The sequence below is a fragment of the Pelodiscus sinensis genome, chromosome 10 (genome assembly GCF_052426305.1).
Source record: "Pelodiscus sinensis isolate ZL-2025 chromosome 10, ASM5242630v1, whole genome shotgun sequence".
Taxonomy (NCBI): Eukaryota; Metazoa; Chordata; order Testudines; family Trionychidae; genus Pelodiscus; species Pelodiscus sinensis.
In genome coordinates this window covers 20,485,698-20,509,413 of record NC_143061.1, presented here as the reverse complement: position 1 = coordinate 20,509,413, position 23,716 = coordinate 20,485,698, and the positions used below count along the sequence as shown (strand labels likewise).

At 40.6% G+C, this 23,716-nt stretch overlaps 1 protein-coding gene across 4 annotated transcripts in view; it reads right to left on the bottom strand.

Annotated features, from left to right (window-relative positions):
• The window catches only part of SI (sucrase-isomaltase), a 177,506-nt gene that overhangs the window by 115,432 nt on the left and 38,358 nt on the right, over positions 1–23,716 (bottom strand). For all 4 annotated transcript variants that reach the window (XM_075937870.2, XM_075937869.2, XM_075937872.2 and 1 more), the window contains 9 exons: positions 22,467–22,598; positions 22,158–22,277; positions 14,397–14,510; positions 9,402–9,486; positions 7,559–7,679; positions 6,211–6,382; positions 3,854–3,970; positions 3,149–3,303; positions 854–938 (listed from right to left, as the gene is read on the bottom strand). In XM_075937870.2, coding sequence (XP_075793985.2) covers positions 854–938; positions 3,149–3,303; positions 3,854–3,970; positions 6,211–6,382; positions 7,559–7,679; positions 9,402–9,486; positions 14,397–14,510; positions 22,158–22,277; positions 22,467–22,598 — 1,101 coding nt within the window. The remainder of the gene's footprint in view (positions 1–853; positions 939–3,148; positions 3,304–3,853; positions 3,971–6,210; positions 6,383–7,558; positions 7,680–9,401; positions 9,487–14,396; positions 14,511–22,157; positions 22,278–22,466; positions 22,599–23,716) is intronic.

Sequence of the window (23,716 nt, the reverse complement as noted above, 5' to 3'; positions counted from 1 at the left end):
CTGAGCAATTTGTTAAAAAGATTAAAAAAGGAAGCACCCACAAATGCATGCAATAACTTAGCAAAGTTGCATTGGAACCAGAGAGGGACTGTTACTTCATTGTTCTGTGACATGATACTACCATGTGGTATGCTACCCAAAAATCACACTGGCTCATTTTGATCTCATATCATCTTGCAAACTCATGTCTCATTTGATATTCACAATAACCCCAAAGTCTCCTATCACATTTTTTTTCCCAGATATTTGTTTTCAGATATGCTTTGTTTTGTACATTTAACAAATATATTTTGATAAAGCTTGAAAAATGAGATTGAGCCAAAGGGAAATTTTGAATTAATGAAGGTCATTGCTTCCGCAGGAATAACCCATGATCTAGATGTTTTCTAGATGTTTTACTTAGTAGTATTCTAAGGTATACAAAGAAAATGCTTCATTGTAGAAACATGGCTTCACAAATAATTATATCATGTCATGTCCCTGTTATCTACATGCTCATGAGTGTTTCTCCATTAATTAGTTTAACTTACGTTTGATCTACTAGTCACGGTTCACTGGTTACTTGATGAAACTATCTGGTCAACAAACCTACCCACTCTGGTTAAAATATCTTTTTAGAGATCCGCTATCAGCTTCAAGGAGAACAGCCAGAAGTAAGAAGTATCCCTTACAGAATGCAAATTGTCTAATATAAAGATCATGGGGTGGTGCCCTTCGTTGTATTAGCTGTTACAAAGTTTAGATATGTGCAGTGAGGTTTAGGAACAAACTTTAGTCCCAAATAACATGAATGCTAATGCTCAACGAGAAGTTAATCAGATAAGATTTTAAAACATAATCAAACATAACATACTGGGTCCAGCACAGGAGTGATAAGCAGTCCAGGGCCCCACAAGAATTGTCGATCAATAGCCCATGTGGCTTCATCTGAATAAAACCTAAACCAGGAAAAAGCATTTATTTTGTGTGTTGCTTATTGCCATGGGTAACGTATTACCATGACTGGAATGAGCATACAAGAATGGTAACACTGATAACTGGAAATTTATAAAACTATAGCCTTCTTTACCCCATATGAAGAAAATAAGAAAATTATATATTTCCTTATTTGGTTTCTATTTTTCCATATATTTCCTGTTTGGAAATAGTTTGTTCAGGAGTTTATGATCTAGGAAATGCACCTGCCAATAATTAATTTCCTTATCTACCACTGACATTCTATACCACTCAGTGCAGGTGTAAGAGCAAATTACACTTCTTTACGTATACCTAGGGAAGTTAGAGGCGGTTTATGATTAATCATTCTTAAAAGGTAGCTAATGAATTTAAAAACATCTCCATGTATTTTGGAATGCTCTCCATTTCTGTATTCTATATTTGTATAAATACTAGGGGGCTGTGCCCCCTGCTCACTACATTCGCCAACCCCTCTCTGTCCGCTGCAGCTGGATTCTGGCCTCCCCTCCTACCTGTACCACAGCAAGAGGGAAGCCACCACTAGCCCTTCCTGTGTCCAGGATCGGGGCCGGGACCGGGACCGGGACCGGGACGCTGCAGCCAGATGGGGACTTGGCCCCAATTGGGGCCTTGTTGGCCAGCCTTAATTATTTAAAAAAGTAAAATATTATGTCCAACAAAAAAGGTTTCAACATTGTCTTTATTTATGGCAGGGGTGGGGAACCTTTTTTGGGTTGGGAGCCACTGACCCACAGAAAAATCAGTCAGGGTCCATACAAGTGAGAAGGGGGGGGGGAAAAAAAACAATCCTCACTGATGTGGCCCTCAACTGAAACGCTTAATTCCTCTGGTGCTCCAGCACCATGGAGGGGGAGGGAGGACTGAGGTTCAAGACCTCAAGCCAGATTAACTCTTCTGCGGTTCCAGGGTCAGTGTATTTTGTGCCCCCCCCCCCCCCCCAGGCTCTCGGATGGGGCCAAAAATTAGCGGTTCAGTGTACAGGAAAGGGCTGCCAGTGAGTGGAATAGGGATGTGGGTACAAGATCTAGGCTGGAGTAAGGATGGTAAGTATCGGGAAATTGACTAATTGAATAGTTGATGCATTTTTGCATTGACTATTAGTTGATAGGGCTTCTCTGCCTTTGAAGTGTAGCAACAGCCCTAAAGCTGTTGCTACACTTCAAAAGTGAAAGTGCCGAAACCTGGGGTCAGCTGGGGAGTCCCGATGCTGGGCTCCCCTGGCATTTCAAAGTGGCAGAGCCGCACGGAGCCCGGAGTCAGCTGAGGAGACCCCAGCTGATCCCGGGCTCCTCGCACATTTCCAAGTGGCAGCGTAGCTTGGAGCCTGGGATCAACTGGCTTTGAAATGCTGTTTTGAAATGTTGTGTTGCTGCTTTGAAATGCTGTGAGGTAGGCTCCCTGCAGCATTCAAAATGGCAGCGCCACACGGAGCAGCTGTCCTCAGGCTCCATGAGGTGCTGCCAGTTTGAAGTATGCCCCTCTTCTCTCCCCCCTGTACTGTCTCTATCTGATAGAGGCAGCAAGGGGGTAGGGAAGCAACTGGTCCTTCACATCCCTAGATGGGAGGTGGGATGGAGGAGGAGTGAGGTCTAGGTGGGAGGTACGGTGCAGGAGCAAGCTGTGAGTAGGGTGTCTGGCCAGTGGGAAGGGGCAGGAGCAGGTTGGGAGTAGACAGGGTGTCTGGCCAGGGAGGAGGTACAGGAGCAAGGGAGGGTGCAGATGCTCACCAACCCCCCTCCCCACTACACACGCCGCCACCACCCCCAGCCAGTATGCTCGTCAGCCCTCCCCCAGTTGGTACACTGGCCAGCCTCCCCTGTCTGCTATGCTCGCCAACCCTTCCCCTCTTGCCACTATACCCTACCACCAGACTGCTCTTGCACCCTGCCTTGGCCCCACACCTTACCAAAAGCCAGCTCCTGCACCCCCTCTTCCTTATGCACCCTCCCCCTGGCCAGATACTCTATACCCGAAGTCCGTTCCTGGACCCTCCCTCGTGGCCAGACTCTGCACCCTCACCTCCTCCTGTGCCCTGCCTCCCACCCAGATCCTGCATCCCTTTCCCTATCCCAGTCACTGCAAAGGGAGAGGGAGAAGGCCGCGCAGCTCCCTGGCCCATGGAATTCCCAACAAAACTACCGTTTCTGCATATTTTGATCAGTGAACTTACTCATGAAGAAGTGGTCTCACTACTGTGCCTCCTTGTGCATGAGCATTGTAAAAAAGGGTATAAAGGTAAGGCAGTAAAGTGTATCGAATCGTCAAGTAGTTCCTTGATGATCTCACCAAAAGAGAATCTGCCCCAAATACAGCAGGATCCTGAGGCTGAAATCAAAGGTTGGATTGTTATTAACATGAATAAGGAAATATATTCTAAAGAACAATGTAGGCCAACCCCACTATAAGCAGCTGCAATTCCTTCGGAGTTCACAGGAACAGGGATTCAATGAGGTTATAGTTGTTGGTGCCAGTTGGGAACTTGGCACAATACCTACATTTCCAATGGAGGTGAATCTTTTGGAGTTAGAATTTCATTAAGAGAGCCTACAAATGTAAAATACCAATTACAATTCCAGGGAACTATATAGCTTACTTTGACCAGAAAACCTAATTAGAATGCAGGAGACAGAGTGCACAGAGTGCCTCCACTATGGTAGTGGGACAGCAATTGTTTCCATAGGAGTAATGACTGCATAAATATTAACTAAGAACAATGGAAACAATTACATCATAGTGGATTTGTTCCAGTTACATTGTGCTAGTGAAGATAAAGAATATTGGCGTTCTCCCTATAAGTTCAGTGGTACAACGGTGGTAGGAAATTAGTAACTTACTAATATCTTTAATGAATTTTGTAAAAGTATTTGTAACCTACCGCATAGTTTTCAGCATTGTGATTTCTGCAAAATGGATAAAATGCTCCAACTTGCATCCATCGTCTGCAAAGTTCTTCTGAGACATTATCAAAAAACCCACAAATATCTGCACCAATCTAAAAAATTATACAAATAGTGTGTATGTGACAAAATGGTAGCTATATTATGTATGTATAGTACAGCATACCTCATCTCTACACATATGCCTGCACACATATTTTTAACTGGAATACTACCACTCTTGCAAAGATGAAGTGCAAAGGGAAAGGAATAATTTCCAGTGAATAATCAACATATCCTTAATTGCCACAATAGTAAATCATGTTCAGCATATTCCCATCCGACACCTTTCTTTTAGATCTGATCTCACCAAGACTCAAAGCTGTCAAATGAGTATTATCAATGATTATTTTTGAAGGTGGGGTGTCAGGCATACCTCCTTTAAAAAATATGCTGTAATATTTTCAAAGTTTCTTTTTACATTGATTTTAAATTTAGACCTCAAACGTTAGAATGTAATGAAGAAACTCCAAGTCCCATTTCAAACAGGACAATGTTAACACAAACTAGATACTTTTTAGTTTTTGCACTTTACATAGGGCACTTAGAGCAAAAAATTCACACCCCCAGAAGTTCACACTGGAGGGCCATGCAGATGAACCCTTATATTCCTCTGTACATTGGTAGCAAAAATATCAACCTATAATATAGTATTTTTCCAAGAAGTTCTGATGGACTCCTAAGTGAAAAGGTCTCTCTACCTTGCACATCATGTCTGAAATTAGTCTACCATTTAAAAAAAAATAAAACCTTTTTTCAGTGCGAAAGTGCATCAGAAGGAATTAGGGGCAGAGGGGAAGTTAAAAGGGAAGAGAGCAGCATAATGGGGAAAGAAGGAGATAGGTGTTTAATTAAGTTGAGCACTTTGTACCTACACATACAGGCTACGTCTAGACTGGCATGATTTTCCGCAAATGCTTTTAACGGAAAAGTTTTCCATTAAAAGCATTTGCAGAAAAGAGTGTCTAGATTGACAGGAACGCTTTTCCGCAAAAACACGTTTTGCAGAAAAGTGTCCATGCCAATCTAGATGTGCTTTTCCGCAAAAAAGCCCCGATCGCCATTTTCGCGATCGGGGCTTTTTTTGCGCAAAACAAATCTCAGCTGTCTACACTAGCCCTTTTGCACAAAAGCTTTGCACAAAAGGGACTTTTGCCCGAATGGGAGCAGCATAGTATTTCCGCAAGAAGCGCTGATTTCAGACAGTAGGAAGTCAGTGTTCTTGTGGAAATTCAAGCGTCCAGTGTAGACAGCTGGCAAGTTTTTCCACAAAAGCAGCTGCTTTGGCGGAAAAACTTGCCAGTCTAGATGCAGCCACAGGGTTTTATTGTAGTTGCATTGGTCAACTATAGTGAATGAAACCCACTTGTATCTAAATTGGCTACTATGGTTCCCTTTTCTCCCTATGCTCCATCTTGTTGTCTTTAGCTCATGAGCACCACTCTTCAATATTTGGAAAATGGGTAACACACAGCAGGTGGTGCCATAAATAAATGATTATGAAATTAATAAATAAATAACAGTAAGCAGTTTACAAGTTGGCAGCACAGAAATCTTGAAGATGGAATTTGGCCACTTCAATCATTTATAAATGAGCAATTCTATCCCACTGTCAATGTGGTTGCAAAATACTGCATCAGCTCACAGAGCTAATGACTGAAGATAATACAGTAATAAAGGGTGACAGATGGCTTGAAACATAGAGTACACTAGATCAATGGTTCTCCACCAGGTGCCTGGGGACCCTTGGGTGGCTATGTGCATGTTTCTTGGGGGGGTCTGCCAACACAGCTGACATTAGAGTCACTAAGACCAAGGCAGAAAGCTTAGGGCTAAAGCAGAAGACTGAACAATTTAGTTTTCTGGAATCCCAAGCAATTGTGTTCCTTACTATCCCCTAGTGCAAAAACAATTGTTGTGGCACAGCTGGGCCATGCAGTTTTAATACCATGCTGAGGGGGATAGGGGCTCAGAAAGAAAAAAGGTTGCACTAGATCACAAGGCCATCTAGTCAGAAACCCTGCTATGGGAGTGTCCTATACTTGATACTTCATAGGAAAGCAAGAAATCAGCAACAACAGCTCCATAATTAATCCAGACAATTGTGCAAAGCTGTACATGGGGAATGAGATTTGTTTTCACTTCTGAATTCCTGCACATGATTATTTATGTTTTAAAGAGCAAGGTCACTATTTATAACAGTTTTGATTAGATAATGAGCAGCTATATGAAAAGGTTTCATGGTTAGTTCTTAATCTGTTGCTATGAACGGTTATCACAAATAACTATGTCCTACATAAGGTATCCCGAAGAGGTTAAATTCCAGCATTCCTGGTATTGCCCATCTCAGATCATTCCATGTAGCAGCATTGTCTCCTAGCCAATGTCCTGTGTATTTTCCTGATCCAGCAAAAGTAGACCTAGAAATAGTGAAGCTTCTCTTTCCAGGGAAAACGGTCTGTATAGCTCTGAAAATGAAATGAGACTGTTAATTACTGCCACATGGCAAGAGTACTTCAGCTCTGATAGATTGTCTTTTTCTTCCCACATTGCTAATCCACAGTCATTCATTTATAAAAATACCAAGGCACACTGACCCAGGGGTATTATCTGACTTTCAGGTAGCCAGATGTATTTTAGCTGAGCTCCTGATATTAACTCTAAATCAGATCTCTTTCTGAAACTTTTTAGCCCACTAACCTTTGGTCCAAATACTCAATCAGAATATACTGGCCTGACCTCAGTAGAGTTACATCATTCCAGATCCCCCGAGGATCCAACATACCAAATAGTTCTCAATTTAAGTATAGGCATTCCAAGGGGGAAAGGCTATGTTGAAAACCATGATTTTTTTTAAATCATACTCTGCATAGGGAAGCAGAGTACAAAGCATAGAGAGCTCCTGTAGTCTAACACGCCACAATTCAGAACCTGTGTTTCATGCAGGACATATGTGACTCATTGGAAATGTCAGATGCAAAATGGGATGATGTGAAGGCACTTATCTACCAGGATAATGACCCCTTGAGCTTAGCCAGAACCAGAATCATGGCTTAATTTGTTCTTCAAACCGAAATAACTTGACTGAAATGGTCTTTAAATTATACTCACTTTAAAAATTATTCAAACACAGCTGGCACTTCACTAACACTTTTAAAAGCTCAGTGCTTTGTTCTGTGTTAATTTTATAACCAAAAAAACAAATTTGAAGACATTTTTAGGTGGAACTTTAAATAGTGATGCAGGATCTTCCTTCCACTGACAGGTTCAACAAGAAAACTAGCTACGTAGTCCTAAATTTCATAACAAGCTTTTGGTACTTCTTTGTTAGGTATTCAGCTTCAGAAACCATAGAAGGTCCTGATTTTCAAAGAACAAGTGCTCAACAATCTCTGAAAATCAGGTTTCTTTAAAGAGTTTCTAAGTGGGCACCTAAAAATCACTTGTGCAAATTTAGGCCACGTGTTCTAGTGCTGTGGTGTCCAACAGTCTAGCCACTAGCCACATGTGGCTATTTGGCTGGTTGAGTGTGCCTATTTGGCTTGAACAATATGACTATTTAGCAGGTTGAGTGTGGCATCTTTGCTATAGCACCATGGCCCTACACAGCTTTTGTGTAACAATTATTAGAAAGCAGTTCTTACTTCTCAGTTGATAGGGTCATGGAATATCCGTATAGATTGTGAACATCATAGTGCTTTCCCCAGAATTGCACTGCATCCATGCAAAGTGTCTTTGAATACATGACTCCATCGAGAATACCTTCTGAAAATAACATCGCAACACTGGAATAAGCCTTTATTGTGAATATTTCCAATATTTTATCTTACTACACAACAAAATGCAAGAGCCCTTTTTATTTAGTATTTACATTCACCCCAGTTCATGAAGAATAAAACAATACCATATCATACGACAGTAGGCTAAGATAGACTGAAGTATGCTGGCTTTATTCATCTGTGTTTAAACTGTAACACTTTTGGAGCTCATTATACCTCATGGCAATCAGTATATGAATCCAGAACAACTCAACTCCATTGCAACTAATGATTCCATAAATGCAGCTTTTATATCAGAGTTGAGTTAGGTGCATTGACATATACTCAGATTCAGTTTGTTCAGTGCATAAACTTACTAAATCTTATATTTCTATAGGTGATGTTGAATAGTGATCACCAGCTCTCTTCAGTGTGATTACTTTCCAGCTCTTCTCTTACTAAATCTTTGTTTATTTTCCAGAACTGTAGCTCAGTATCGGCCTAACTGTCACTTTGATTACATGCCTGTGTAGGGGAGTATGAAGGCATAAGGAGCTTCCTTATTTCCTTGTATGAGTTACTTGCTTTTCTAAATCCTGGTAAGAGAGAAAGCTCCACTATTATACTGCCACGGTTTCTCCAGCACAGAAGTGGGGCTCCCTCAGTAGGGAGGGAGAAGTAATTTCTCAGAGATGCAGTTCAGGTACTGCCTTGCTGATAGAGCCCTTCAAATCCATGGATATCTGCTTTAGATCCACAGGTATCTGCATCTGTAGATATGCATGTCATTTTTGTGGATGTGGATGCAGATGCAGATATAGATTTTGTATCTAGATCCCTACAAATTTGCAGCTATCCACTTTATACCCACAGGTATCCACAATCAGCTGATTTTTGCAGATATAGATGCAGTTGGAGATACAAATGTTGTATCCATGCAGGACTTTACTCATAAACCAAGGCGGCCATACACTTCCTCTTGCTTCAGATAGAGTGTAAAGTGTCAGTAAGTTCTATATGAACATTCTCTGTTCCTTGTTTCTTTCCCATTTCCCATCTCTTAAATACCACCTTGGAAAAATGCCCACAGGAGTTAAAACTGTATCTGTTACAGAGTGAAATATTTCCACTCTTTTCATTACAGCCTGGAATCTATGTAGGATCGGGGGGGGGGGGGGGGGAGGAGAGGGAAGGGACATTTTTACTTTCAACAGTCTAAAATACTGCACTAAGATGTACTGATGGCAACTGTATTACTCCTGTGAGCAACTGCACATGAACATATGGAAGATTGTACAATTTCACCCTAAATTACTGAACTATTGGATCTGGCAAGCTACTGAGACAGGATTACATAAGTTATTGCTTGATAAAGCATTAGAATTCCAGTTTAGTTATGCTTACATGCCTAAAGCCATTAATGATAAAGGAAAATCAATACTATTGCTAGACTTAATTAAGGCAATAGAAACATTTAGTTTAGCAAATGCGGCTAATAATTTGAAGAATGATGAAACATTTTACTGGAAAAAGACATTCATCTTTAGGAGTTCTGGAAACAGTGCCTAAGCCACAGAGGAAAACATACTATATACTCATCTTTTCTGTTATTAAGAATATTTAGGACATAAAACAAAAAATGCTAACAATTTCCCTTACCCCATTATAATTGATTTCTTCTACCTCACACACATTTGGATTTTTGCCACATAAATTAAGACAGACTTACTCGGAGTGAATGGAGGATAGTTCCAGTTGTTTTGCTGACAGCCGCGTGTTGAACCTTTTATAAAGCTGGATATTTCATTCATGTCCTGAGAAAGGGGAAAAAGACATAGACTATTACAGGATGTGCTTTAAATGTTTCTCTAAGGAAATCTTTATATTTATTTATTGGGTTATTTAGGAAAGAAAAGTTTAACTCAAAATTCATCACTTAAAGTATAGCTAATATAGGTAGAATATTATACCAATTTGTCCACATGATAATGTAGCAGAGACATACCTTGTGAACATTTGCTCCTCTGTGTTTGTGCAGGACTACACCTATAACTTGTCTAAACTAGTGGTCTTCAACCTTTTTTCATTTGTGGACACATTGGAAATGTTAGCCTGAAGACTAAGCCTGAAAACCACTGGTATAAATGGCAAGTATATATTTTATTTCATTTCCAGCTGTGATACATTGAGTCCCAGAATGACACTTCATGGTGTACTGCCTCTCATGGGTTACTTGACAGAATTAGGCACAAACTTACCTAAGAGGTGTGAACTAAATGCATTCAGAAAAATGGTTTTTATTTGAGTAATAGTATTCCAAATCAAAGCACATCAATCTTTTTTATAAACCCCTCTATTATGCAGCATACAAAATATAGTGGGCCTGACTCTGATATCATGTATATACAAAGTCAATAAATAACCCTAATGTAAAATGTGTGCCTGTGATGTCAGCATCAGGCCATGTATTATCTTATCTTTATTGTAGATATTAATTGGAGTTTCACACACTGTAGCCAGATCAAACACTAACATGCTTCTGTATATTAAGGAGAGGTTTCTGTGAATCATTAAATAGCAACATGTGCAGGTTAATTGCCTTTACATTTGTACTATCTCTTTTAAATAAACAGGTCAATTTTGTGAGGCTTTATCAATTGAGCCTGCCCTTCTTCCATTTATTTTTTCACTTCTTAGGTGTATGCAAAGAAAAGGGCTGAGTTTTGCAAACATATAAGGTCTGATTCGCATCACCAATCTCTAGCAACGTAAAGGAACCTTAAGAAGACTTTACATACCTTCACACATACACTTAAATGTTTATTATCAAAAAGTGTCAGTTTTTCATAAATTTCTCAAAAAAACCATCTCTTTGTTTCAAAGGATTGAAGAATACAAATGTTATAGACACTGAACCATTAGTAACTGTTACACAACACTAAAGGAGCATAAAGCATTGCAGACCATTTTAGTTTGGGAACAATTTGCCATCATGTTCACCTTTTGCTTACTAAAAATGAATGATGGTGGTAGTCACCAAAAGATGATGTTGTGAAAGATAGTCTAACAAGGATTTTGGTTTTGTTTAGGGGAAGGTTTGTTTTTTTGTTTGTGCAAAATGGGGTTGGTTGTTTTGTTTTGACCTTGTGTGCACAGAACCTAGTATGCAGCTTTTGAAGAAATGCTGCAATGTGAGTTTTTGTGATGTCGTTTATAAGGGAGGGGAGGCAGCCATATTCACAAGCCAGTGTGGTCTCGACTTAAATTCTAGAGAGTCAATTCTTGGGGCAAAGTTTGTTCCTCAGAACCAGGAACTGAAGTTTGGGATACAAAAAGTAGCTTGTGTGCCCTTTCTGACCACTTTTGTTCAACGACACGTGGGCATACGGTGTTAAATAAAACACTTACTATAGGAAAACACCTAGCTCAAAGATTTGTGCTCCATCAAAGGACTGATCTTCAAGGTTCCAACAACTGCTACCACTTAGCAGAGAGACTATAATTGTAATGCTAGATAATGGGAATCTGATTGTCTACAGTCCCCTCATTCGCCCCCATAAAATGTTTGCCCTCTTAAATAGGAATGTAAAAGAGTAGTTAAATAGTCAACTACTCTACTACTTGCATTCCCACTTGCTGCCTCTAAATCAGAGGCAGTGGGGAGGGGAAACACAGGGGAAGCAAGAGCAGGTTCAGAGGGAGAAGGGGGACAGGAGAGTCAATTTATATTTGCTCACTTGGGTCAAGTTAGCAACAGAATTGCAGAGTCAGTATAAATAAATAAGGAAAATATATTATAACCTTGAAGTAGAATGGGGTTGTTTCTGCAGTGGTTAATAGTGAATAATTTAAAATTATAATAGCTAGGGGGACTGTTTTTGTTTAGATCTTAATTTTGGAAAGAAAGAAAGAAAGAAAGAAAGAAAGAAAGAAAGAAAGAAAGAAAGAAAGAAAGAAAGAAAGAAAGAAAGAAAGAAAGAAAGAAAGAAAGAAAGAAAGAAAGAAAGAAAGAAAGAAAGAAAGAAAGAAAGAAAGAAAGAAAGTCTCATGATGCATTTTATTTCTAAAGAAGTTGCTAGGGTGATTTTGTGCTACTACATAGAACAGGAATCACAATGTAGCTGTTTGTGGAATAGAAACATTCAGATAAAAACACCTATTCTTACACCAGCATAGTAATGGATTATCCAAAGCACTGCAAGTACTTTCCATGAACTACCAAAAGGCTGCCAACAGCTCCACATTACAATTCCTTCATCAGATGCAAAGTAGCAAGACAGTAGAGTGCCAAAGGGAGAAAAATAATTTACAGAATAAAAGCCAACAAATTAAAGTTTCAAAGACACAAGAAACCCACGTGTGTACATTCACACACATGAAATTTAGTTGGTAATTAGTTTTTGATGCTGCCACTGCCAAGTGTTTCAGTTTGGGTTTGTCATGCTCAGGAGAAAGACCCTTTTCTGTCCCTCAGAAGATAGCCTGTCAGGCATGATTTTGTTTCATTCTCCACAATGGCTCCTGAATCTGAAATATTACTAGCCCCAAAACAAATGGGATTTGACTTCCCGCACTGAAATATACTTCAATCCCTTCCTTTTCAACTTTCTACTAATTCTTTTCCACTCCTGATGGGACTCATCAAAGCCTGATCTCCAGCAAATTTGATTCCAGTCATGAAAGTAAGTAGTTTACCTAGTCATCTTAGAAAACCAGAGACTATTATGCTATATGGTAGAAATATGACGATCTTCAATCTCTATTTCCTATTAAATGCATTTTAGACTGTGAATTCCTAAGACTTAGAACTTAACATGAATTGAGCTACAATGTAAGGAGAGAGTAAGTCATACATGGCAAGCTTACCTGCCCCAAATCTAGTCTCACTCCATGTAGTTATCTGAATGAGACCTGAATAAAAACTGGAGGAGGTATACAGAGCATATACATTAGCGTATTTAAATAAAGTGAACCTATACTATAGGCCAATGTTTTCAACCCTAAAGTGATTAGATTCCAACATCCATATTTAGACACCTAACTATAAGTTGGAGCTAATTTTCAGGTCTGCTAAGCATCCCATAAATCTCACTGACATAACTGGAAGCTTTAGGTGTTAATCCTTTTTTGAAAATTAAGCCACTTTTGTTTAGGAACCTACGTATGGATAGGGGAGCCTAAGGTTTGAAAAGCTTTGCTTAGTTATTTATCTACCGTAGACTAATCTGGGAGAAGGGGTCAAATCTAGCATGCCTTGCTCAGCTGTACCTGACTTCAGAAAATTTTGCCCAAGGACAACTGGATCTATGTTTACATGGATTCTGTGGCAGAGGAACCTCTCCAGAGAGAACATCAGGGTTCTCAGCTACTTTTGCTGTTCCTAATTTGAAATAGTGACTGGAGAAGGACTGAACTGAAACTTCCTGATCTATTTGGTGTGAATTTTAACCCTACAGTACTTATGCGGGACAGATCTATATTGTCCAATTACTCAAGATATAAATAGGTTTTTAGTATTTGCCCACAATGGTTATAGAGGCAATCATCCAGATAGACTAGATTTGGTCTTTGTCGGTGGTTTATAAACTTGGCAGTGTGCTAACTCTTGGTGAATATTCACAAATACGTACATTATTCCAGTTTGAATAACTATACCATTTGTCAAGTAGAAATTTGGCTAAAATGATTTGCAAGAAAATTTAAAGGTGATAACCTGTTGATTTAGAAAACATTGGTTGGCCATTCTAATTTGAAATCAACAGTTTAAGGTCTTTGGTCATATTTACAATCCATCTTAGGCTCTTTTTCTCTGAAGTACAGTAGCTTGTTAAGCGCAAGGAAGAGAAAGATTACAATTGTTGTTTAATGTTTTATAGGAATCAAATTTCCAGTAATCTCTGGAGCTGAAAGTATTTTCTTCTTTAAACATAGAATTGACTAGCATTGCTTTTCTGTTACCACACCTACAGACACATTAACAGTCAGCCTGACTGCTTTTACTTCCACTTTTTCTTTTCTTTTTTTTCTCCTTCATTGGGTCATTCATGAAATGAGAAACTTAGCAGAATCTTGGGTGCTGAAATATAACTAGCAGTAAATTCTGTTTGCATGCGTATTCAGAAAACAGAATGCAGGAATATGAAATAATCAAAGAAAGAGTCTTTAAGTATTTCTGAATGTCAAATGAAGTCAGAGTTTATTTTGGGGATAAAGTTGCTCTTTCCTAGACTGTAAGTATAAAAAACTAAGTTTGTTCAATTAAAGGTTGTTTTTAATTGGTCTATCACATTTTTCACTCAAGGTGAAAATATTTCTATGCAATGCTACTTACTGTTCACTATTAAACAGGAATGGTTTGCATTGTAATTCTTATAACACTAGTTTGGAAGTGTTATTAAAAGGCCAAAAGGCTCATTCTCTCTCCCTCTTTTATTAATTTAATACTTTTGTGGAGGGATAGTGCTTTATTTTTCAAACATTGAAGCTTCCTCTCCCATGTAAATAGTTATGAGGTAAATCAAGTTTAACATCCATGAATAAATTATGCCAAATACATCCGATGCATTCTTGACCCCATCAAAGTCAATGGCATCTCTGGGGCCAGGATTACTCTGTGTTTTATTCTTCAGATAAAAGATTGAGAAATACAAAGAGATGAGATTGAAAAGATGTTTCATCTAACTCTCACTAGCATCCTATTAAAAAAGAAGTATAAATGACTTACTATCCAAATGCCATCATACTTCACTTTATCATGAAAGATCTTACATTCTTCTACCCACCAGTTGGTACATTCTGGGTTGGTGTAGTCAGGGAACACAGTCAGTCCTGGCCACACCTATGGTATAAAAAAGGAAAGATCAATTGGTTAAACTGGTTGTTTCATTAAGAAAGATTTAGTTTTATGATTTATTGCAAACATTTCCATTAGTTCATACCAGTGGAATATTTTGTTCTCTAAATGAAGAAGGGAAAAATTACCCTATGATCTTTTAAAAATGTTTCAAGCTCTACATTCAATGATTAGTAGTTTGCATTACTTTTTCACTTTGTATTTCAAAGAAGCTGCAAGGGATGCCAGCACTGAAGACATGAGTTAACAACCTCTCCGGGCATGCATTTTTTTTCAGCTTCATTTGCTTGGAAGTCCACTTCCACTGAAGTGCACTTCTAATAGTGCAAAAGCACTTGAAGCAGCTTTGTGCCAGTTTCTGAGAGCAGCTGCCTAGAATACCTCATCAAGAATTACATTGGTGAGGGAGAATTTAGCATCTAAGAACATCCATTTTCTTGCATCACTTCCGATATAGAAGTTGGGCTAATTGTTTTTCCTTACTATAATAAGACATTCTAATTTTACTTGGGGGGGTGGGGAGGATGGAACTGCATTGACCTCAAAGAATAAGAAAGAATAAGGACATTATACATTCCAAGCACTTTGAACCAGATTTGTAAAGGTATCTGCTTAAAGGTGCACATCGTCACACAGGGGTATTTTCAAAAGCATTTATGCAAGTTAGGCCTTTAACTTTCATCACTTTTAATGGGTGGTAGGCTTCAGTCTGGGTTATTAATTTTACACTGTTAGGAAAAATTCAGAAATCTGCCTCTTATTCTTTGCTTCCATTGAAATGAATGGCGAGAGTTCCACAAGAACAAAATTGGGTCTTACACTGTATCTACAATGTATCTGAGGGTCCATCTACACTGCAGGGCTTAACTTGAAATAAGCTATGCAAATTGAGCTAAGTCAATTGAGTATCGTATTTCAAAATAGCTTATTTTGAAATAGAAATCTTCTACACAGCTCTTATTTCAAAATAGAGCTCTCTTCCTCTGACTTCCCTTATTCCTCATACGATGAGGGTTACAAGAGTCAGAGTAAGAAGTCCTCCAGCTTGAGAGTATTTTGACACTATTTTAAAATAACTGCCTGCTGTGTAGACATGGACTAAGTTATTTCAAAATAGTGTTGCAGTATAGACCTACCCTGAGAGAGGTTGTTTATCTGTCTGTTTGTTTAAGAACTTCTCCTAAATGGTAAGAGTTGGTCCACCAAATTTGGTATAAAGGTTCCTCTTATAATTGGAAGCAAGGTAAGGGCTTGATTGTGTCAAGAAAATGGGATGTGCCTGGAATGGGATTGTTTCTCATAAAACCATACGGAAAAGAGACAGAATCACCAAGAGACAGAATCACCTATGAAAGGTTTGGCTGGGGCCTTCCGCACTTCTGGGACTGCCTCTGCCCCCAGCCTCCCACTTTCCAGGTCCCCAATTCATACAAGAACATTGCTGACTGTTCTCCTTAGTTGGGGAGTGAGGAGAAAGTGAACAGTTTGCTGCATTCCTCATTCTGGATGGGGAACAGTAGGGGCAGATGAACCTGGATCTGCCCCAGCTGGGGGACATACATGTTCCCCTGTCTGTGCCAGCAGAAGCTGCAGCAGCCATGGAGAGGTGCTTGTCACCCAAATCCAAGCTGCTGTGGTGAGATGGTTGGGGTAGTCCCTTCTCTCCAGGGAAGCCTGAATAATGAGACCTTCATCTCCAGCCCCACCCCAGAATAGTGGTTTAAATGAAACATATACTCCAAAACCCAAAAATTAATTGAGTTAAGGACCCAAGCCACGCCAGGTAAATCTTCTAGTTTTAAATAACCAAGAAAAATCTCACTTTGAAACATTTTTTCTCCCTTAAGATTTTTAGCAGGCACATTGCTGCTAAATTCTTAATTCATTGTGTGAATTAAGAATTTCTTTTAAAATATGTTCCAGTTCCAATTTTAAAATTTGGAATACAATCAGAAAAGATTTGGAATACAATCAGAACAAAAAAAATCTGGTATTCAGTTTTCTATTCCACATCATACTTTTCACTAGCGTATATCACAGCATGAATGTTATTTACATTTTAAATAACTGAGGGGAGGGAAAAGTTGTTTTAATTTCCTTACATTTTTTTCAGTGATATTTCTCTTTTCATCAAAGTAATGAAAACGTTTCATAGGAATGGATGAGAGTTGTCACGTCATAGCTGTTATAAGCTCGTGCAAATGCTTAGTTAGGTGTTTTAAATGTGATTCATTGGTCTAACTGCTTCAAACAGCTCTCAAAATTACTAGAGTCTGCAGTATAAATACCTATTTAGGGAGTTTTTAAAAACCAGATTGTCAACTTGATAGAGTTTAATGGCCCATCTATCAAGTAAATAGTTATGCAGGCAATTTAAAGATGCATATTTTTTTCTGATAGAGGCTAGCAATGGTGAAGGTTCATTGTGTTATTATTTCTTTAGACTATTTAAAACACATAGGTGTGTCTGATATGTAGTTGATTTAGTTTCTTACCATTAACATAATGCAAAAAAATTAATGAGTTAGAACCATCAAGTTGTGCACACAATGGGCTCAACTGTCAGTTGCACTAGGCATGGCTTGAGACACATTAGAGAAGAGGCAAAGGTAGCTCTAAGTAACTTTTCCCTCTTCCCTGATCCTAGGGCTAATATTTGGCTACACTGCTTCTCAGCACAAATTAAAGCAGCCACAGGGCTCTTATACTTCAAGTTTCTTGAAATGGTTCTCTAGAGACCATTCCACCATCCAGGGGTGCTCCTTTCCACCCAGACAGTTCTTATCTATCCTTCCTTATGACTGAAGAAAAGCAAGCAAATGGATTAAATCCCCATCCTACACTCACTTGTTGAGTGTGGCTTTAAACTCTTGTTCCTATTCCGCACGTATGTAAGTTTACTCATGTGTAGTTCTGTTGGGGTGATTTTGCAGAAACATAAGAACAGCCGTACTGGGTCAAACCAAAGGTCCATCTAGCCCAGTATTCTGTCTGCCGACAGTGGCCAATACCAGATACCCCAGAGGGAGGGAATACAACAGGTAATCATCACGTAAGCCCTCTCCTGTCATCCATTTCCAGACAGAGGCTACGGACGCCATTCCTACTCACCCTGGCTAATAGCCATTGATGGACCTAACCTCCGTGATTCTATCTAGCTCTTTTTTGGAACCCTGTTAAAAGTCCTAGTCTTCACAACATCTTCTGGCATGGAGTTCCACAGATTGACTATGCTCTGAGGGTATGTCTACAAAACAAAGTTAATTCGAACTAACAGACATTAGTTCAAATTAACTTTGATAGGCACTACACAGGCAAACCGCTAGTTTGAACTTAATTCGAACTAGCGGAGTGCTTAATTCGAACTAGGTAAACCTTATTCCACGAGGACTAACGCCTAGTTCGAATTAAGTAGTTTGAATTAAGGGCTGTGTAGCCACTTAATTCGAACTAGTGGGAGGCTAGCCCTCCCCAACTTTCCCTGGTGGCCACTCTGGGCACCACCAGGGAAGCTCGTCTGCCCCCCTCCCGGCCCCGGAGCCCTTAAAGGGGCACGGTCTGGCTACGGTGCCCGTGCGAGGTGCAAGCCTGCCAGCACCCAGCCAGCAGACCCTGCACCTGGCATGGCACGAACCAGCCACCTGCTGCCACCCAGCCCTCTGCCTCTTCCCGGGACCAGGCTGGCGGCTCCTGGGAGCCTGCCTGGGGCCGCAAGAGGCGGGTGCCTACCTGGTCTAGTGAGGAGATCGTGGACCTCATCCACGACCTTCGCACTAGGCACAGGAAAGTGGCCGTCTAGGATAGCCTGGCCACCCAGGAGCAGGTTTGCATGAAAATCAGGGTGGTCCAGTGAGACCCCCCAACCCTGAGCCCTGAGCTTAGAATGGCTGTACTGGGTCAGACCAAAGGTCCATCTAGCCCAGTAGCCTGTCTGCCAACAGCGGCCAACACTAGGTACCCTGGAGGGGATGGACCGAAGACAATGACCAAGCCATTTGTCTCGTGCAATCTATCTCCAGCCTTCCACAAACAGAGGCCAGGGACACCATTTCTACCCCATGGCTAATAGCACTCCATAGACCCAACCTCCATGACTTTATCTAACTTCTCTTTAAACTCTGTTATAGTTCTAGCCTTCACAGCCTCCTGCAGCAAGTAGCTCCACAGGTTGACTATTTGCTTTGTGAAGAAGAACTTTCTGTTATTAGTTTGAAGCCTGCTACCCATTCATTTCATTTGGTGTCCTCTAGTCCTTCTATTATGGGAACTAATGAAGAACTTTTCTTTATGCACCCTCTCCACACCACTAGTGCTTTTATAGACATCTATCATATCCCCCATCGGTCTCCTCTTTTCTAAGCTGAAAAGTCCCAGTCTCTTTAGCCTCTCTTCATATGGGACCTGTTCCAAACCCCTGATCATTTTAGTTGCCCTCCCCTCTCCCAGCCTCTCTCTTCCCCTCTCCCACCTCCTTTTCCCAGTCTCCCCCAGTTTTGTTCAATAAAGAGAGTTTCTATTTTTGAACACACGTGTCCTTTATTTTGTACATCAGGAAGGGGGGCTAGGGAGGGGTAAGTGGAAGGAGTTGAGGGAGGAATGGGGTACGAGCCCCCGATGGGGAGGACTGGAGTGGCTCTGCGGGCTCCTCGGGGTGGAAGCTCTCCTGCAGCCCCCCGATTGACACCCCCCCCCCCGGATGGCAGCCTGCGGCAAGTGCAGCCGGGCTGATGGCCGAGTGCTGTGATATGCCGAGTGTGGGCACTCAGGGCACTCCAAGCCAGGACTGGTTTGCAAGCGGGGAACCCCTGAGAACTGTCTGTCTGAGGTGGAGGTCGGGTCCCTTTAAGCACAGCCCTCGGCTAGGCTGAGACAGCATCTCCACGCTCTAAGTCCTAACCTGATGCCCTGCCGGCACTGCTTCCGGCCATCCTTAACCTCGGTTCAGGGTCCACTCAATGTAGACATGCTAGTTCGAATTAGCAAAATGCTAATTCGAACTAGTTTTTAGGTCTAGATGCACTAGTTCGAATTAGCTTAGTTCGAATTAACTAATTCGAATTCAGTTAGTTCGAATTAGTGATGTAGTGTAGACATACCTAGAGTGAAGAAAATCTTCCTTTTTGTTTGTTTTAAATATGCTGCCTATTAATTTCATTTGGTGCATTTGGTGACCCTCTACTTCTTATATTCTGGTAATAAGTAAATAACTTTTCCTTATTCACTTTTTCCACATTAGTCATGATTTTATAAACCTCTATCATATCCCTCCTTAGTCTCCTCTTTCCTAAAATGAAAAAATCCAAGTCTTTTTAATCTCTCTTCATATGGGACCCATTCCAAACCCCTAATCATTTTTGTTGCTTTTTTCTGAACATTTTCCAATGTCAATATATATTTTTTCAGATGAAGAAACCACATCTGTACAGAGTATTCAAGATGTGGGTGTACCATGGTTTTATATAGAGGCAATAAGATATTCTCTCTTATTCTCTACCCTTTTTAATGATTCCTATCATTCTGTTTGCTTTTTTGACTGCACATTGAGTGGATGTTTTCAAAGAACTATTCACAATGACTCCAAGAGCTCTCTCTTGAGTAGTTGTAGTCACCATTGTATTGTACATATAGTTGGGATTATTTTTTCTAATGCGCATCACTTTACATTTATCAATATTAAATTTCATTTGCCATTTTGTTGCCCAATCTCTTACTTTGGTGAGATCTTTTTGAAGCTCTTCGCAGTTGGCTATGGTTTTAACTACCCTGAGCAAATGGTATCATCTGCAAATTTTGCCACTTCACCTTTTACCCCTTTTTCTAGATCATTTTTAATTAAGTTGAATAGGATTGGTCCCAGGACAGACTCTTCGGGGACCCCACTCTCTCCACTCAGAAAACTTGCCACTTATTCCAATCCTTTGTTTCCTGTCTTTTAAACAGTTATCAATCCATGAAAGGACCTTCCCTCTTATTCCATGACAACTTTACTTTTGGGCTGTGTCTAGACTGGCAAGTTTTTCCGCAAAATCATCTGCTGTCTACACTGGCACTTGAATTTCTGCAAGAACACTGACGATCTCATGTAAGATCGTCAGTGTTCTTGCGGAAATACTGTGCTGCTCCCGTTCGGGCAAAAGCCCTCTTGCGCAAATCATTTGCGCAAGAGGGCCAGTGTAAACAGCACAGTACAGTTTTCCGCAAGAAAGCCCCGATCGCGAAAATGGCGATCGGGGCTTTTTTTGCAGAAAAGCGCGTCTAGATTGGCCACGGACGCTTTTCCTCAAAAAGTGCTTTTGCAGAAAAGCATCCTGCCAATCTAGACGCGCTTTTCCGAAAATGCTTTTAACGGAAAACTTTTCCATTAAAAGCATTTCTGGAAAATCATGCTAGTGTAGACGTAGCCTTGATGTTTTGGCTAGCTGTTCTTCAAACTCCTTTTTGGGTTTTCTTATTATATTGTTATATTTGGCAAAGTTTATGCTCCATTCTAATTTTCTCACCAGGATTGACTTCCACTTTTTAAAAGATATCTTTTTATCTCTCAATGCTTCTTTTAATTGTTTGTTAATGCAGGGCCCCATCCCAGCAGAAATGGGGCCCAGCAGACCTAGAGCCCCGGACCCAGGCAAGGGGGGGAACAGGTTTCGATCCCTGCCCCAGCTGCAGAATTCCAGGCTGAGGTGCAGTTGGATCCTTCCTTACAGATGCTGAGCAGCTGACGGACCAGACTTGCCTTGGCGCGGCGCAGCTCAGCACCTCGGGAGAGGCAGCCAGGAGAGATTCCCGTGGGAGAAGGGATTCCTGTACCGTGAATGGCTTCCTGCCAGAAAGGGGGGTATGGGAGCTCCAGTGGCAGCTGGTAGTTCCCCAAAAGTATCGCCACAAGCTGCTGTATCTGGCCCATGATGTCCCATTTGCGGGGCACCGGGGTATCCGGCGTAAGACATACAGCACTTTTTCAGTTCTCTTACTGTGTTTTTTAATTTGGGGTATACATTTAAGTTGGGCCTTTATTATGATGTCTTTGAAAAGTTTCCATGCAGCGATGGGCTGCTGAGGTGTTTTTCCCACCATTGGGATGTTAAATTTTGGTCAATTTTGGTTACATTATGGTCTCTATTTCCAACATGATAGTTGTCAGAATACCATTGAAAATCAATAGGAGCTGATTGCCAATCTGTACTTTGTGGCTCAGAAAAATCGCCCCATTTCCCTCCTTTAAACATATAACAGCATAAATAAAAGGGTTAAAAAATAAAAAATAATATATCTTACATTCTTAGATACAGCTTTATAAAACTTTTTTCCATCAACTGCTAATTTTACTGAAAATTTTTAAAATGGAGTTTGTAACGAAGGCAGTGTTCCCTGTAAGCTATGTGCTTGGGCATCCACTTAGGAAAGACTCAAATGCCATCCAGCTGATATACAGAGCACCACAGCTAGCAGCAGCTAGCATGTGTTTCTACTTGTGGTGCACATCCACATGTGCTTTGGTGGACATAATAAAGTTTATTCTGCACCTGAATAGAAAAAATTAAGAGGGAATTTTGGCAGTGACCCAATCTTACCTTTTGTGACAACATATATTACTGATATAAGGGGTTGTAATTTGCATCAATAGCTAGTTACCTCTCCAATGAGCTGTGTTTTTCCATCTGGTTCATTTATCCACACTTTCTTGCTCTCTCCTCTGTCATAGGAAAGATATGGAGTATTATTAAGCAGGGGAGTGATGGCAATGGCAGGGTCCTAATAAAAATAAACACAAGGGAAAGATAGTAAGTTCTTCCATTTTTGAAAAGCATGGCAGAATTAGGCAATAGATATATACAGTACATACAATCTACACAAAACATAATAAACCATTATTGTACACATGTAATTATTGCAATAACCTTTTTTCAGCAATAAAATGAAATAGTTAAAATAGTTTGTTACCAGTATAATAATGTATTTTTGTCCATGGTTATGCAGGTCCACAGCAAAGTTAGGAAGGTCCTTAAACTTCACTTGGTCATAAGTAAAGTCTTTCTTCTCCTCCATATAGTCAATATCAGTGTACTGAATTTCCTGAAAGATAATGTAGTTCATTTTGTACATTAGAAACAATAGCCTAGGAACTGAGTATTTGATATTATTATATTCTGTTTACTCTGAAACAAGCTTAATGTTTGTTATTTTATTACAGAGAGACAATAAGTTTTGTACTGAACTACCATATAAATTCAATGCGATTTAGGTGCCCAGCTGCCATCGATTTAGGTGCCCAGCTGCCATCTCTGCCTTTTAAGATCTCTCCCTTTACAAAACAGGCCACTGTAAAGGCTGTGCGCCTGACACTGCAGGGAAAGACAGCTCTGTGCAATAACAGGGAATGTGTTGTGGAACGCACTTTGGTGCAGCTCTACAAAGGAGCAGCAAGTGGCTAGGTATTAGCTCTAAGCGTACTACCTCATGTAAGCATGTCTCTCACTTTCCTATTTGAAAAATGGGGATAACAGTGCTTCCTTTGTCTATTTCATATTAAAACAGCTTTTTTGAAGAACACTAAAGTGTACTGATTACAACTAGGATTTTTATTCAGCATCTGAGCTTCACTAGACAGGTCTACACAGAAGGCTCATGGATGGCACTAAAATCAGGCCATTTGCGGGAGGGGGGGGAGGTGCAAAGGGTGCAAATGCACTCCCCTATGGTCTGCCTGAGGGAGGAAGAGAAGCCGCAGACTTCTGCCTTTGCTTGAGCCTGTACTCTGTACCCAGCAGGGGAGGGAGGCTCAAGCAATGCACGATTTCTGCCTTTCCCATGCTGGCCAGAGTACAGCGAATGGGAGGCTCAAGCAAAGGCAGAAGCTCGGCACATCTCCTCCTCCCTCAGAAGTGAGGTGGAGATGGGGAGCTCTGCAGCGAGGGAGTGACCTGTGCCTGACAGACTTGTACTCATTAGGGAACTCAGGCCGATTTCCTAGTGCTTCATATGAAGCAGAGCAGCTCTGCAGCCAAAATAAGGCTGGGTCTCAATGGCACAATCTAGTCCTCTGTGTGGCACAATCTAGTCATGTGTGTGTGTGTCTGTGTGTGTGCGTGCCTCAATGGCACAACCTAGTCCTCTGTGTGTGTGTGTGTGTGTGTACCACTCAACACTAATTTTGATAAACATCCAAAAGTTAAAACACGGTTAACGCTATA